This window comes from Artemia franciscana, chromosome 15 (assembly GCF_032884065.1).
Source record: "Artemia franciscana chromosome 15, ASM3288406v1, whole genome shotgun sequence".
NCBI lineage: Eukaryota > Metazoa > Arthropoda > Branchiopoda > Anostraca > Artemiidae > Artemia > Artemia franciscana.
Genome location: NC_088877.1, coordinates 8685229 through 8702218, shown reverse-complemented (window position 1 = coordinate 8702218; position 16990 = coordinate 8685229). Strand labels below are relative to the sequence as shown.

At 32.9% G+C, this 16990-nt stretch overlaps 1 protein-coding gene across 5 annotated transcripts in view; it reads left to right on the top strand.

The window, feature by feature from the left end:
- The window catches only part of LOC136036010 (uncharacterized), a 101895-nt gene extending 92009 nt beyond the window's left edge, over positions 1 to 9886 (top strand). For all 5 annotated transcript variants that reach the window (XM_065717931.1, XM_065717933.1, XM_065717932.1 and 2 more), the window contains exon 8: positions 9055 to 9886. In XM_065717931.1, the coding sequence (XP_065574003.1) occupies positions 9055 to 9293 (239 nt within the window). In that variant the 3' untranslated portion in view covers positions 9294 to 9886. The remainder of the gene's footprint in view (positions 1 to 9054) is intronic.
- The last annotated feature ends 7104 nt before the right edge of the window (positions 9887 to 16990 follow it).

Sequence of the window (16990 nt, the reverse complement as noted above, 5' to 3'; positions counted from 1 at the left end):
ATATATATATATATATATATATATATATATATATATATATATTCGTAAGTTCGTAAAGTTGCGTCGTTAACCTTTACGTGAGTAAGCATTAATGTTAAACTTTAGTTAGCTTTTTCTGTAAAGTTCATAAAGTAATAAAGTTGACCAATAGGGAAAAAGTTCCAGAGCAAAACTTTCAAACAGATTTGGAAATGGGGCATCAGGAAACTGAAGATATGCTGATTTCTTTAGTACGAGAAAATCCTATCATATACTAGTATACCATAGCAGAATATATACTCATATACCAAGCAGAATATATAACAAGCCCTTATGCCTCGTTAAAGTATACTCATACCCCAAGCTCCTTATTTCTTTTTTTCTCCGAAATATGAAATGCTTCAGAGATTTGAATAATTTGCCGCTCAAAACGCACGTAAAGTACAAGGCTCATATGAGCGGTGAAACGTTTAAGGAAACACACTTTACAAACTTTACAAACGCCGTCTAAGCCGTCCATAGGACTCAATAAAAAATTATGATATTTAAATATTCAAGACATTTCACCATATTCTTTGTACATATTTTCAATATTTACTATCAGGTATTTCAATATACTTTTTATATATACATACATACAACTGCAAATCTTTTGCAAAGATTAGGACTCCATACAAAATTATGATATTTCAATATTCAAGACAATTCATCATCTTCTTTGTACATATTTTTAATATTTACTATCAGGTATTTCAATATACTTTATATATATATACATATAAACAACCGCCTTTACGACTGGCCTTAGCCAGTGAATTTTGTCATGTTTCATAAACTTCCTCTTTTAGTTAGTCGGCCTAATTGATAAAAATTAAAGATTTATTGCAGAGTAAATTTTTGAAAGCTATAGCTTTAGAAAAAGCACCATTTTTTAGACTGACTATGAAATGGATGCCCTCTACAAGTAAAAAAAGTAATTCATACTATTCATTTTTCTTGTTTAGAATTTCATCACTTAAATACATTATTTCATAATTTAGGCTTTGCTAGTTTAAGAAATCTACAAGACAGACTGATATTATTAGCACCATCTATTTTTGCTCAAAAAAGTTTCTGTTAGTGAAAACCGATACTATCAAATTCTCCAAAATTATAATTCGGTCAATTTTATATAGCCCAATTTATATTTAATTATCTATATTAAGCATTAAAGAATGAACTAAAAGTTGCAAATAAATTTCGCATAGAAATAATTTTCAATTAAACATCTAAACAAAACATTTTGAAAAAAAAGTTTGTATTGAGTTACGTAGTTGTTGAGAACCTGACTATTTGCTTAAAGAGAACTTTTTTCAAGTTATAGCTCAAAGCAAGGAACTATTGAATAAGTTCTGATTAGTTTTCCAGCTAACCTTATGCAAACACAAGAAAACTCTTCCAAAAACTTTTTGGATTAGAATTTCCTAAACAATAGAGAGCTTTTACACTAGAAAAATGAACTATTAGTATAATTATCATGATGCAACAAAATCACAGCTACTATATTTGCTATTTGACCCCTCCTTCGAAGGGAGAGCAATATTTTCGAATTGGGGTGTCAAAACTGTTCGTTGCTTTCAACTCTGAATATTTCTTCGAAGTTATATCAACTGAATGACACCACAATCCACGTAAACCCCAATGTATATTTACTTTGATATATGTTTAATTTTAAAAGTTTACTCAACTTGAAATTCAAATTTTTGACGATATTATACTATTAGTCCCTAGTTGATCTCATCATTGCTTAATACAAGGAACTAAATATAAATAGGGGCACATTAAATTGTAAGATATTGAAATTAGAAATATTTCATTTGTAATTTACGTAAAATCTAAAAGTTAAATTTGGAAAAAAGAACATACATCAAAGTGCATGACAATTTTATGAACACCTATGCCTTTTTGATATTTTTATTGAAAAAAAAGAGTCTTGATATAAGGAACTAAATGTAAATATGGGCACATTAAATTGTAAGTTTTTGAAACTATAAATGTTTGATTCGTAATTTATATTAACTCCAAAAGTTAAATATGGTAAAAAGAATATACGTCAAAGCGCACGTGAATTGTGTGAACACCTATACCTTTATGATATTTTCATTGAAAAATTAAAACAAAACACGTATTAATGTATGGAACTAAATGTGAATAGGAGCACATTAAATTGTAAGTGATTGAAATTATAAATAGTTGATTCGTAATTTATATAAACTCTAAAAGTTAAATGTCAAAAAACACATCTTAATATATGGAACTAAATGTAAATAGGGGCATATTAAATTGTAAGTTATTGAAACTATAAATCTTTGATTTTTAATTTATGTAAACTCTAAAAGTTAAATATGGTAAAAAGAATATACATCAAAGTGCACGTGAATTGTGTGAACACCTATACCTTTTTGATATTTTTATTGAAAAATCAAAAAACTCATCTTAATATATGGAACTAAATGTAAATAGGGGCACATTAAATTGTAAGTTATTGAAATTATGTTTGATTTGTAATTTATGTAAAATCTATAAAATAAATATGGTAAAAAGAATATACATATAAGTGGACGTGAATTGTGTGAACCCCTATACATTTTTAAAATTTTTATTGTTAAATTGAAATAAAAACGCTTTCCTAGATTTAGGAAAATACTCTCATAAAATCTAGAATGAGATGAACTAAAAACTATAAGTAAAATATTTTTTAAAATCTGAATTTTGATTCAATTAGACTTTCAAAGTTAAATATAGCAAAGCAAATATATATTGAGATGCAAGTGAATCGTGCAGTAATTCAATGGATGTATCCTTGACAAACTCCAATGTATGCACCGCTATGCATACACTCCAAATTTAATTTGTTATATGAAGGTATGACATGATTAACTAGAAACTATAAGTAAAATATTAACATAGATAATTCTAAGTTAAGGACAAAAAAATGAAAGTAGGTAGTAGGTAGGTTTTATTTTTATTCAAAATATAAACATAAATAAAAATGACACTACTAATAAATTATTGTAGCAAAAAGTAAGTCCTAAGGACTTGTGCTGCAAATCCCTGTTATGATTTATATCTTATAAATAAAGATCTGAACATAACATTTCATGATTAACCACCTAGCTTATCTTATGTATAAAAAATAACAACACATACACATGAAGACTATGCAACAAAATAGTCCTATTAATTATCTTTTACGGGTTTCAGCCCCCACCCCACCCCAAACAACTGCGAAAAAAGATAAAAAATCTTCCGCCCTTCGAAATCTATTAGTTAAATAAAATGTTTTCAATTTATTTTTAAAACCCATATAAAGTGACAGACTCCCTGATGCTAGCCGGCAGATTATTCCAAGCAGAAAATCCCAGAATATGAATCATATATGTTGATCTGACTGTTTTTCATATATGGCTCATAATCTGGGGCCTTCTGTTTGGAATTATCTGCCTGATAGCATATGGGAATCTGTCAGTTTATACGGGTTTACAAATAAATTAAAAGTAAACTTTACAATATATTAGAAATTGACAATTTGTTTAAAACTGATTTTTTCTTAAATATTATAGCTGAAAGGTATAAATTAACAGATAATAGTCTTATTATTTTTCCAACCGATACTACATTAGCATAAAAAAAGTTTTCCAAAAATAATCTAGAGTTTGCATTAGCCTTCCCTAAATTATAGACCGTCTTCGCAACAGTTATTCCTTCTTTTTTTTTATCGTTTTTTTTTGCATCTTCGCAAAAGCATGGACTATCTTCTCAAAATTGTCCAAAAAGCGCATTAGTCTTTTGTTATTCCTTCTTTTTTTCACAAAAAAAGAGTTATTCCTTCTTTTTTTCATCATTTTTTTGCGTCTTCCGTAAAGCATAGACCGTCTTCCCAAAATGTCTAGAGTTTGCATTAGCTTTTCCTAAACTATGGACCGTCTTCGCAACCGTTATTCCTTCTTTTTTAATTAGTTTTTTCGCGTCTTCGCAAAAGCAAGGACCGTCTCCCCTAAACTGCCTAAAGTTTGCATTATACTTTCCTAAATTATGGACCGTCTTCGCAACAGGGAGACTGAAGAGGCATCAAAAAAATATTTCGAAAATCGCATGTTAAAGGGATTCACTCTCTCCAAATTTTCTGCATGCCTTTGGGGATGTAATAATTGAGTGACCGAACGATTTAAGTGCGCTTCTTTAAGTATTTGCTCCGACAGTTTATTAGTCAATACCAAATTTCGACAGTCTAAGTGTTTTACGTTTTATGCATAACTATTAATTTTTTACTGTAATTTTACCTTAATGGACAAGAGGATTACATTTAAAGGCAACGGTATTTTTTGCATCACTTCGCTAAAAGTCTAATAAAAACTGCCACTTAATCTGATGACATAAGATAGTGATGACCCTTTTAACAGTAACAGATGAAAAGAAGGGCAGTCTTTACGATGACAGAAATAAACATTGACATTAGGTCTAGTGAGAATGACGATGAATCTCCATAATAAAAGAAAAAAGTAATGAAACTTTTAAAAAAATTTAAATTTTTTGGAAAAAACAACGATAAATTAAAACTTTTAGACAGATAGTAGCAAAAGACAACTTTTAAATCGTTCCCTTAAGTCTTTCAATGGATCATAGTCCAATATAATACTTAAGAAAACAATTATCAAAGTAAAGGCTATCTTAAGTTACCTACTTATCAAGAATATGAAAATTTTCTCAAAAGAGAATGTCAAATAGTTACAGCTTGAAGCAATTAACTAGTAAATAAGTTTTAATTAATTTTGTTACTAACTCTGTGTAAAAACAAACATAGCCTTCTAAGAACTATTTGGAGTGCATATTATATTTTCCTAAATTATGAAGTGTCTTCACAATAAGAAGGAATAATATAGTCTAATTCCCAAGAGGCTATGCAATCATAGCTACAGCACTTTCTCTACATTAGCTGCTCAATCCCTCTATCCGCTGGGAGACATTGGATAGCCTTTTTGAATTGGCACGTCAGAGTAATTTGCTCCCTTCAATTCTCTGCAGATCTTCAGGGATACATCAATTAAATGCCTGCACAATTCACATAATGGGGGAAGACTATCCCTGGAAAGTCTGAGTTAGAGGTATGTCGCCAAGGGAGAAAAGGTACATGGGACGAAACTGCACTTGGACAAGGAAACCATTTTTAGAAGTGTTGAAAAATACTTTATTTGTAATGCTCAGATAAAAGAAGCTGGCGCCTCCGCTGCTTTACCACATTAATCTAAATTTAAATTCAAGCTTAAGTAAAAAATTGACGCGAGGCCTTCAGCGGATAGGAGACTTTACAGCATAAGATTTAAGAGCCTTATGCTGTGAAATAAACCTGTTTTGTTTTCTTCATTTATTCTTATTAACTGACACTGAAGCTAAACTATTGTAAACGAAAAGCTATAAGAGGAATGAACTATAACTGTGTAAATATTATTAGGCTAATCAATAATAGAGGACCTTTCTTTAGAAGGGGTTAGAACCAGAAATGAAATGTACAAATATTTATGTTACTGTGTATTTATGTGCCATACCGTCCTAAAGTGATGAAATAAACCTCATGAATTTTGGAACATATGCCGTAGTTAGCACCATAAGAAATATGGGAGGATCATTTTTTTTTACAAAAATAGAGAACAAATCATAAAACTCTCTTCAGATTACTGCAATCCTTTATAACCCTATAAAGCGGGAGTGAGCCACATACTTCGAAAAGTTACTGTTTGAGATACGCTCAGGCAGTCGGGTACCAGATACAATCCCTATGCAATCTCACTGCAGAACATCGGGAAATCCTCATCCGTCTTTCAAAGACCGTACTTGACTACTTAAATCAAGGGGAATTTTGCGTCCCCAATTGATTCCATGTCCTCCCATTGCCCTTGCTATGCTTCTTAAGGTATCCTTTCTTAAGGATTAAAATTATCCAGATAAATGGGGATAGAACGCAACTCTAATTATCTCCTGATTTAATATGACATCAGATACTAACCTTATTTCCTATTTTAATCGTAGTAATGCTATTGTTGTACGTAGAAATGATCACTTTCATATATTTATTTGGTATACCATGCAAAGATAGGACCTTCGCTAAAGCTGTTCTAAAATCGCAAAGTAATTTCCCTTTGTCAAAAATCCAATTCTTAATATTCAGAAGCTTATCTCTAACCTCACAACTTCTACATTGTAAAAACGGTTTTACTACACTATCTGCACCTGAAGTCATATTATTTATCAATATTTTTAGGACTGTACTAATTCTTCTTCACAAAGTAAATCTTCCTTAACATTCAAAGTTTTTCAAACTTTTTCATTCTTTTCTATAGCTTTTACTGTAACTCTATCACAGTTTAGCACACCCTCAATGTTTTGCCCATCACTATTTAACTCTTTCTTTATCACAATTTGTGGCCCCGTTCCTATCTTTAACTGAGACAAGTCTAGATTGACTTTTTACTCTCTATTTAGTAACAAACCTGTACAATATATGGGCTACTATGATGCCGTCTCGCGGGATCCTCCAGATATTTAGCAACTTTATCCATGGCCTCCTATCCACAATGATTAATTCATAATTTAATACTGCCTCCACCTTCTTTACAATCCTTTAATTTTCATGTGACTTATCACTCAAATAATTCTGAAACAAACCCATCGCCCTCAAAAAACATAAAGCATTTTGATCAATAGTCCTAGCTCCGTTTCTATCTTTCTTTCTTGAAACACAATCGGAAACTTCACAATCTATTTTCCTGCAATTATTTCATACATCTCCTACATTACCAAATTCTAGAATCACCAGTTTAGTACCAACTGTTCCTGGAATATTTCTCTCAAATTACCATCCTGGAGTCTACGAAGATCCTATCTTCCAGGAAGGTAATTGCCCTTCCTAAATTTTAGCCTTAGATTAACCCTAGAAACTACTAGATGGTAATCTTTATTTTCGACATCAATATCAAACATTCCTTTTTACCCTAAATTTTCTTATCGATTCTGACAGTAATCGGTTTACAACAAAATAATCAATAAAATTATCTGTCTTGCCAGTGTATGAATACCTTGTTAATTTTTGGGTTATCCTATGACAAAATTCTGTATTGGTTATAAGTAGATTATTATATCTACAAAATTACAGCAGTTATTAGCCATTACTAACCGTGTAGTCTGTAACCGTAACCGGGCTAGTTAAAAAAACTGAGAAAAATTATTCACTTCAGATTAGTGCTAGCTTAATCAAGTAGTTCGTGGTAACGAACTGTAGTAAGGTGCGATCCGGCTCAATAGTAACCGAAACCCTAAAAAATGGAATTTTGATTCACCTTTTCACTTTTTCCTGTGAGTAAAATAAGGTTATTATGGTGTGGTTAGGTGTTACACAGTAACTATGATATTGCCCAAAACCGTGATCTTTGTCAATCCATCTGGGGTTTTGCATGGATCCAAATGCAGTGGATGGGGGTTACGTAAAAAAAAAAAAAAAAAAAAAAACGAGACCTTCAGGGTGATGGAGCAAAGAGGTAAGCTAGGAACAGAATGGGTTGGAGGTATATCTTGTATAGCTGTGTTTTAGGGGTCGTATTATTGTGATGAACTATCCATATTTAGTCAAACTCTAAATCTATATAAAAAAACATCAGTTTTCAAAGCTAACCGTAATTCGTGAAACATCTTAAATTTTACAGAGCAGAGCCCCGAGGCACACATATATACATACCTTTTTGTCATTTTTTTTTCTTCTGTGGGTTAAGAAAGCAAATAATTTCACTTGAAACTTCATATAGAGACCGGAGAAAATTAAGGAAGAGCTACTTCCTTTAACTTCGATTTCTAGCCGTTCAATGTCAATAAAAATGATAGAAATGGATCTATGACCCAGCTGGAATATCGGAAAAATTTTCCCATATACCTCCCATTCTCCAGCAATAACTCTTTTTGAACTGAAAAAAATGGTTCAGCTAGGTGAGCGAGACTTTATGTACTGGTACTTTTTGAGCTTCAAGCTCTATCACATTCCTAAATGAAAGTCATGGTTGACTTTGCGAAGTTTTTTTTTTTATAACCTGCTTTAACTTCGAAAACAAAAATTAGAATAATCAGATTTGGTTGGAATTACGCTAAAGCCCTTGAGATTAGTTTATCCTGGCATATGGTCTGAATGAAGCTGACTATATGACATTTTTTCCTTTTTTCCCTTTTTTTCCTTTTCCTAAATTTTTTCTCTTTTTTTGTGTGGCCCATTTCTGTAGAATGTATTAAACCTGAAATGAAGGATGGGGTAAAGGTGAGAAAAAACACATCTTCCAAAACCTGACTTTAGGCTGCATACCCGTTCCTGAAAATATTATAGATAATAATTGAAATAAAATTTTTCAAGAAATCTCTCTTTCTAGCTACTAATGAAAAAAAACACTACTGATAATTTTATCCCTCATAAACACCGTTGAGCAGCTTTATAGGGAATAAAGAACTACTAAATGAGAGAAGAATGAAACTGGAAGTTCGCAAGTCGATTAAAAATAAGACTACAAGAAAAATTTATATCGCAGATGATTATAATCTAGCTTTAACATAGGTAGTTAATATTTGACAATAACATGCTAGATTTTCCTTAATAAGAGCACTTAAACCAAATAAACTAAAAAAGTGGGAACGGAAACCGTTGAAGTCAAGAGTCAATAATTTTCCTAGTGAAATTCAAAGCTGACAATAATCCTTTTGTGCTCAATTTTCCCCCAGTAAACCATATCATTTTCCCTCTAAACTGCATTTACGTTTAATATTAATAATTAATTCGAGTATAATAATTACAATTAATTGTTAATTCGATTAATAATTAATATTAATTAATTTAGTAATAAAGGTAATTCGAGTCTCGCTCTAATTTTTGTCTAGGGTACTAGAATAAGCCTACAAGACAATTTCCTGGGAAGAAAGGAAAATCAAACTCTTTAGTTAAATATACTTTGACATTTCGCGAATATTCCTCTTTGCTTTCCTACAAGTTTTTTTTTTTAATTACAGGAGACATCTGGCGTTCACCCGATCCAGGCTTTTTGAACAAGTGGAATAATGAAGATAGTAGTATGGATCTTCAGGCTGTTGAGTCAAATCAAAATCGGTTATTGACAAAGCAAGGCTACTGGAACAGTTCAAATCGTTATGGCTATGAAAATATCCATAATCATGCACCAGAGCCACTGCCAGACCCTGAGGCAGCTACAGTGAGAATAACAAGTATTGGAACCAGAAAGCGGAATTAAAGATCTGTGATTCTGCTGGTTTACTTTGATCTTGTCGTGTAACTTAGAAATTACTATACAAAACAGGTGACTAAAGTTGACCATGAAAGCTCGGGTCACTAATATGTTGTTTAGCTCCATTTAGCCGTCACTCATCACATTTCTACACCTCCTACCCGGTCTTTAGACTGTATTTAGCTTTTACTGCTAGTTGATGTTACGCTATTCTTTCCAATGAATCTTACAGGGCGTATCTCAAGAAGCAATCACTTTCAGTAATACAGCCACAATCTTAGTAATTTCTATGGGCATTTTAATGGAGGGGTCGACCACATTAACTTATACTTTTTTGGATTCAGAAAATTCCTAAGGCAGCAAAACCTTCAGTGAAAAAATTGTCCAGTGTTTCAACTCTAGTTAAGCAGTCCTGGTGATTGATGTTGTGAATAATTGTACGCTTTCTATTAAAGTTATTTATTGATAATGATGCATCATCTGTCCTTATTTTTACGTGTGAGCAACGTGTGAATATTAGTGGGATGGATAGCTTATTTATTTCATAATTTTTATACGTAGAAATTATTTAAAAATAAATTAGATTCAATTTGACATAATGCTTATTTATTAATTAAATAAAAAAAACAAGTTTTTGTCAACTGAAAGTAAGGAGCAACATTAAAACTTAAAATGAACCCCCTCGTCAATACCTCGCTCTTTACCCTAAAGTTCAAATTTGATCCAATTCTTTAAGAATGACCCCTGAATCGCCAAGGCCTTTTAATTAGAATAAATAGCTCTTTTGGGAGTACTAAAAAAAATTAGCGTAAAGAGCGAGGTATTGACCAGGGGGCGAACCCCTCATATACGTAATAGTTTCTATTCGTTTTAAGTTTGCATGTTGCTACTTACTTTCAATTTAAAAAAAAAACTTGTTTTTTATTCAATTTATGATACTTTTTAAATAATGCTGCGAAACCCGGCGCCCACTTTACTTGGAATTCCCTTCCCCCATGAAAAATTCCTCCATGGAAAGATTCTCCCACACATCCTCCTCCCCCTAATCCCCTCCCACAATCAGAAATAATCCCCATGAGAACATATGTATACTTCCCAATAACGAGTACTATATGTAAACAATGAGAAAAGCTCATAACTTGCAGCCCTTACCCTGAGGACTGTGGGAGATTAAGTAGATTTTTTTATAATGCTGAAAGAAATTGGCTATCTCAACATTTTGATCAGGTGACTTCGAGAATAAAATGTGCGTGTAGGGGGCCTAGTTGCCATCAAATTTTTTTGTCACTTAAAAAGGTTACTAGAACTTTTAAATTTCGTTTAAATGAGCCCTCTTTCGATATTCTAGAACCACTGAGTCCCCTGGGGGGAAAAACCATGTAAACACGCAGCGTGATCTTTCTTCTTGCAAAAATACATAATTCCACATTTTTGCAGATACGATCCTGAAACCTCTATAGTAGGATTTTCTTATATTCTGAATCGGGTGCTATGATTTTCATTAAGATTCTATAACGGTTAGGGGTTGTTTCCCCCTTTTCTTGAAAAATAAGGCAAATTTTCTCAGGCTTGTAACTTTTAATGGGTAAGACTAAACTTGATGAAGCTTATATATTTGAAATCAGCATAAAAATTCGACTTTTTTAAACTATCTATTGGAATCAAAACTTCGTTTCTTAGAGTTTCGGTCACTATTGAACCAGGTCGTTCCTTACTTACGTTTCGTTACTACAAACTGTTTGATATAATTTTGTTTACATTAGACTCTGCATTTTAGTCGCAATCAAATTAATAAATAAATTTGTTAATTTTTAAGAATTTCAATTATGAGCTAGGAGAGATGAATATTATTAGAATGAAGGCATCCTAAGAACCTTTCCTAACTCCGTTTAAAATAGCTTTTAAAATTATATAAATTTTTCGAGATCCTTTTTCCTTTAGAATGGGGAAAATGCTAAAGCTAGCCCTCCAGGGATAGAATCAATTTGGGGGACCTTCCTTCTAAAATTTGGCAAATGTTTGTGGAACATCATTTACAGCCTATAGTTGGGTCTTATTATCAAAAAGATATGAAAACTACTTCGAAGATCATTGGTTGCTACCCCTTGACCAACCCAAAACGGGGTACAGCCCCATATATATATATATATATATATATATATATATATATATATATATATATATATATATATATATATATATATATATATATATATATATATATATATAACAGCAATCATCAGAATATTCACTCAATTCATCTGAGGGACCTCCCATATAAAGTTTGAATAGATGAGTCTGAAACGCCTTCTTATTACAGAATTTAATGGCCAAGATACTAATAAATAATGCAAAAATATAAAGTACTCTTTATGTTTTATATGCTCAGCTTTACTGGATAAATGGCCTATAGTGCCCACCCATTTTTATGGTATTGCATTCATCAAACAGTTCGTGGTAACGAACTGTAAGTAAGGAGCGATGCAGCTCAATAGTAACCGAAACTCTGAGAAACAAAGTCCTGATAGCAATAAATACATCAAAAGAATCAAATTTTTATGCTTATTCAAAACATGTAAAATTCATCAAGTTTAATGTACCCATGGAAAGCTAAGAGCCTGTGAAAACTTGCCCAATTTTGAAAAAGGGGGAAACATCCTGTAAAAATTCAAGTAATCTTAAGTGAAAATCACACCTGCAGGTTCAGCATAGCAGAAAAACCCTAGCATAGAGGTTCCAAGGCCCAATATACAAAAATGTGGAAATTTGGATATTTTACCAGAAAAAAAAGTCACGGATGGGTGTTTATTTGATTGTTTTGTTTGTTTGCTGTTTTTTGTGTGTGTTTTCTCCAGAAGTGATCGCATCGAACCAGTGATCATAGAAGATCGGGAGAGGGCTCATTTGATCCGAAATCAAAAGTTTTAGTGCCTTTTTTCGGTGACCAAAAATATTGGACGGTAGCTAGCCTCCCTTCCACGCCCCCTTTTCCCCAAAGTAGCGTGATCAAATTTCAGAATAGAAATTTTGTTTAGCATAGTAAAAAGATCTAATAGTTATATCTTTGAGGATGTCTTAACCCTCACAGTCCCAGGGGGAATGGCTACTAGCTATGAACTTTACTCATTGTTTACATTTAGTATTGGTTATTGCGAAGTATACAGACACTTTCAGTGGTCGAGGGAGGGAGAGAATTTTGTGTCTGAGGGAGGATACATGGGAATCTTTTAATGGACGAATTTGTGTGGGGAAGGGAGTTTTTCATGGGGGGAGCCCGATTTACCGGCTTTATATACAAAGCAATCTGAAACTAAATAACAAAACAAGCTTTTTCAACTGAAAGTAAAGATTAAGATTAAGACTTAAAACGAAGAGAAATCATTACGTATCTGTGGGCGGATGCCCTTTCTTCAATACCTCCCTCTTTGCGCTAAAGTTGCTTTTTAAAACTTAAAAAACTTATTATTCTAATTAAACGGCCTTTGTGTTTCAGGAATCTTTCTATTTGGAACAAAAAGTCGAGCTTTAGCCATAAGAGTGAGGTATTGAGGAGAGGGCAACCGCCCTCATCCTACGTAATAATTTCTGTTCGTTTAAAGTTTTAATATTGATCCGTACTTTTAAGCTATTTTTTTTTTAAATTATGTTTAGGGACGAAACGTATACTACGCGTCAGTATTATCTGTAAGACTGCGAAACTAAATAAATATCTTTCAATATTTCTCAGAGTTTTTACTTTGACCAAAGGTTACAATAACCTTTTAACCAAAGTTTACAGCAACATTTGGCCCTGTCGATACCAAAATTGCTATAATACAGGCTAAAATGCTAGAACGTGGAAAATTCATGCGGAATTCCAACGACTAGTTCCTACGAATAAAGGGAGATTATAAATTAATTTTGATGCCTCCTCCTCCTCCTAAGAAAACTCCTCATATCAAACAGTTCGTGGTAACGAACTGTAGTAAGGAGCGACCCTGCTCAATAGTAACCAAAACTCTAAAAAACGGAATTTTGATACCAATAATTAAATCAATAGAATCGTATTTTAATGCTGATTTTAAATATATAAGTTTCATCAAGATCAGTCATACTCATCAAAAGTTACGAGCCTGAGAAAATTTGCCACATTTTAGAAAATAGGGGGAACACCCTCTAAAAGTCATACAATCTTAACGAAAATCACACCATCAGATTCAGCGTATCAAAGAGCCTTATTGTAGAAGTTACAAGCTCTTATCTACAAAAATATGGAATTTCACATTTTTTGACAGAAGACAAATCACGGATGCGAGTTTATTTGTTTTTTTTTTCCATGGGTGATCGTATCGAATGAGTGGTCCTAGAATGTCGCAAGAGGGCTCACTCTAACGGAAATTAGAAGTTCTAGTGCCCTTTTTAAGTGACCAAAAAAATTGGAGGGCATCTAGGCCCCCTCCCATGATCATTTTTTCTCAAAAGTCACCGGTTCAAAATTCTGAGATACCCATTCTCTCCAACGTAGTCAAAAACCTAATAACTATGTCTTTAGCAACGACTTACTCCCCCGCAGTCCCCGTGGGAGGGGCTGCAAGTTACAAACTTTGACCTGTGTTTACATATAGTAATGGTTATTGGGACGTGTTTAGACGTTTTCAGAGTTTTTTTGTTTATGGGGGAGAGTTGAGGGGAGGGGGTTACGTGGGAAGATATTTCCATGGAGGAACTTCTCAGGGGGGGAAAAATTTCAATGAAGGGGGCGCAGGATTTTCTAGCATTATTTGAAAAAACAATGAAAATAAATATGAAAAGTTTTTTCTCCTGAAAGTACGGAGCAACATTAAAACTTAAAACAAAAAAAAAATTATTACGCATATGAGGGGTTTACCTCCTCGTTATACCTCAATATTTACGCTAAAGTATTTTTAGTAATTTCAACTATTTATTCTACGGCCTTTGGGATTCAGAGGTAATTCTTAAGGAATTGGGACAAAATTTAAGCTGTTGTGTAAAGAGCGAGGTATTGACGAGCGTAGAAACCCCTCATATACACAATAACCGATGAAAACGTTTTTAAAAATTTAAAAGTTCTAGTTGTCTTCTTAAGTAGTCGAATAATTGGAGGGCAACCTGGATTCCTCCTTCGCTCTTTTTTTTCAAAATCTTCCGATTAATTGCAATTAATTAATACGCAAATTTCGTTTTAATTATTTATGTGCGGAGAGCCAAGATCAAAACATGCATTAATTCAAAAACTTCCAGAAATTAAATAAAAAGAACAAGTTTTTTTTAATGAAAGTAAGGAGCAACATTAAAACTTAAAACGAACAGAAATTACTCCGTATATGAAAGGGGCTTTTCCTCCTCAACGCCCCGCTCTTTACGCTAAGGTTTCTTACTGTTTTAAAAAGTAGAGTTAGGAGAAAGAGTCAAACAGGCTTGTAGGTTTTGGTGGTAATTTTAAACTTAATAAAGTTCGCATATTTGGAATCACCACAAAAATTTTATTGTTTTTATGTCATTGTTATCAAACTACTTTTTTAGGGTTTTGGTTTCTATTTTTGCAAGCCGATCCTCACTTACAGCTAGCTACCAAGAACTATTTAAGGAAAAGCTAGAAAACTGGGATCACACATAAAAATGTTAATTTGTTTGACGAATAGTAGAAAAATATCATCAGTAGTCTGGTAATTAGTCGAATCCGTGGACTACCACAGCCACCAGGAATTCTTTCATAGCGCTTTAATATTGACTTACGGGTTGAAAACCGGTGAATTCAAGACAAAAATCTGTTTGTATATTTGTATCTGAATACCCTTAATCCGCATTCAAGTAATGTTTCAGCTTTTTCATTCACGTTCTGGTATATTTTTCTGGTGTGCATAAAATTATGTTTAATCCATCTACACAAATTTGCTTTTTCCATCTGTAGGCTACTAATTTAAGGAAATAAAAAGAGGCAATATCTTCAATATGTGTAGGGTATACGATCTCCTAACGCTTTTACTTTATCTCATCAATTGTGTTTTTTAATCCATCCACACAAATTTGCTTTTTCTATCTGTAGGCTACTAATTTAAAGAAATAAAAAGAGGCAATATCTTCAATATGTGTAGGGTATACTATCTCCTAACGCTTTTGCTTTATCTCATCAATTGTGTTTTTTTCTGAACGCGGTACTTGTATGCATTGACTAAATTCGCTAGCAGATTATGGACATGCTATAAAAAAAATCTCAGCCAGTCATTGCTCACAGCATAGATATTATAATATTTATAATATTTACATAATTTCTACACTGTGTCATCTCTGAAATGTGTATGGGATGATATTTATTGTCATGGATTCAACTAATAATCTTGTTATACAGATCTATCAAAATATGCAGTACGCGAGAGCAAATAGTATCGGTGGATTTTAGCGCTGTCAGGAGGACACTCCTGAGCTAATGGTTGAGATGAAAATTTTTGCATTTTGGACCCCCTTCCCGATAAAGCCGTGTAAGAAAAGGGAAAAGAGATGACAACATCCCTTACATTCCTACTATCCTTCTCACTCCTTAAATTATTCTTTATCTTGCCCAGCTCGCATTTTATCCAGCCATCCTTTCACTGTATTTCGGTTACACAGTGTAGTGCTCAAGTGGTCCCTAAAATTAAATATACAGGTTCATTTTTAAGACATTTTAAACCCATCGCCGTCCCCCCTGGATAGGTAAAAAATTATTTGTGTCATATAATTAGTTGAAAAAAAAGCAACCATAGGCAATCTGTGTAAAAATTGAACAAAAAACAAGTTTTTTCAACTGAAAGTTTGGGGCAACATTAAAACTTAAAACGAAAAAAAATATTTAAGTCTATGAGGAGGTTCACCCCCTCGTCATTACCTTACTCTTTACGCGAAAGTTCAAATTTTGTACCAATTCTTTAAGAACGGCCCCTGAATCACTAAAGCCATTTAATTAGAATAAATAGCTCTTTTGAAAGTACTAAAACACTTTGGTGTAAAGAAAGAGGCATTGGAGAGGGGGAAAACCTTCTCGTGCGTAATAATTTCTGTTTGTTTTAAGTTTTAATGCTGCTCCTTACTTTCAGCTGAAAAAACTTGCTTTTTTACTTAATTTCTGATGGCTTTTTAAATACTACTGCGAAATCCGGTGCCCCCTTCATGAAAAATTCTCTTGCCCCATGAAAAATTCTTCCACAGAAAGATCCTCCCTCGTAACCGTCCCCCCAATCCCCCACCGAAAAAATATCCCCGAAAGCGTCTGTATACTTCCCAATAACCAACACTATATGAAAACAACTGGTTAAGTTCATAACTTTTAGCCCTTCCCCCTGGGGACTTTGTGGAATTAAATTGTCCTCAAATACATAGTTATCACATTTTTCTAATATAGATTTTTTTTTAATTTTGAATACATCAAGATATCCCCTGGTTAAAAAAAAAATATTAGGTGAAAAATATTTCATGAAAAATTATTTGGGTCATACATTTAGTAATATATAAGAAGTAACATCTTGCCAGATACTTGCGCAAATATTTACTTTTGGGGTGCTGTAGGAGTTGCAAATAATTGAGAAAACGCAGCCATAGGCGATTTATGTAGAAATGTGGAAAATTCTAAATACATCGAGGTATCACCTGAGTAAATGACAAGATCAACCCCCCTCCCCTCCTTGATACGTGAAAATCATTGGGTCATATAATTAGTAGCATAGGCC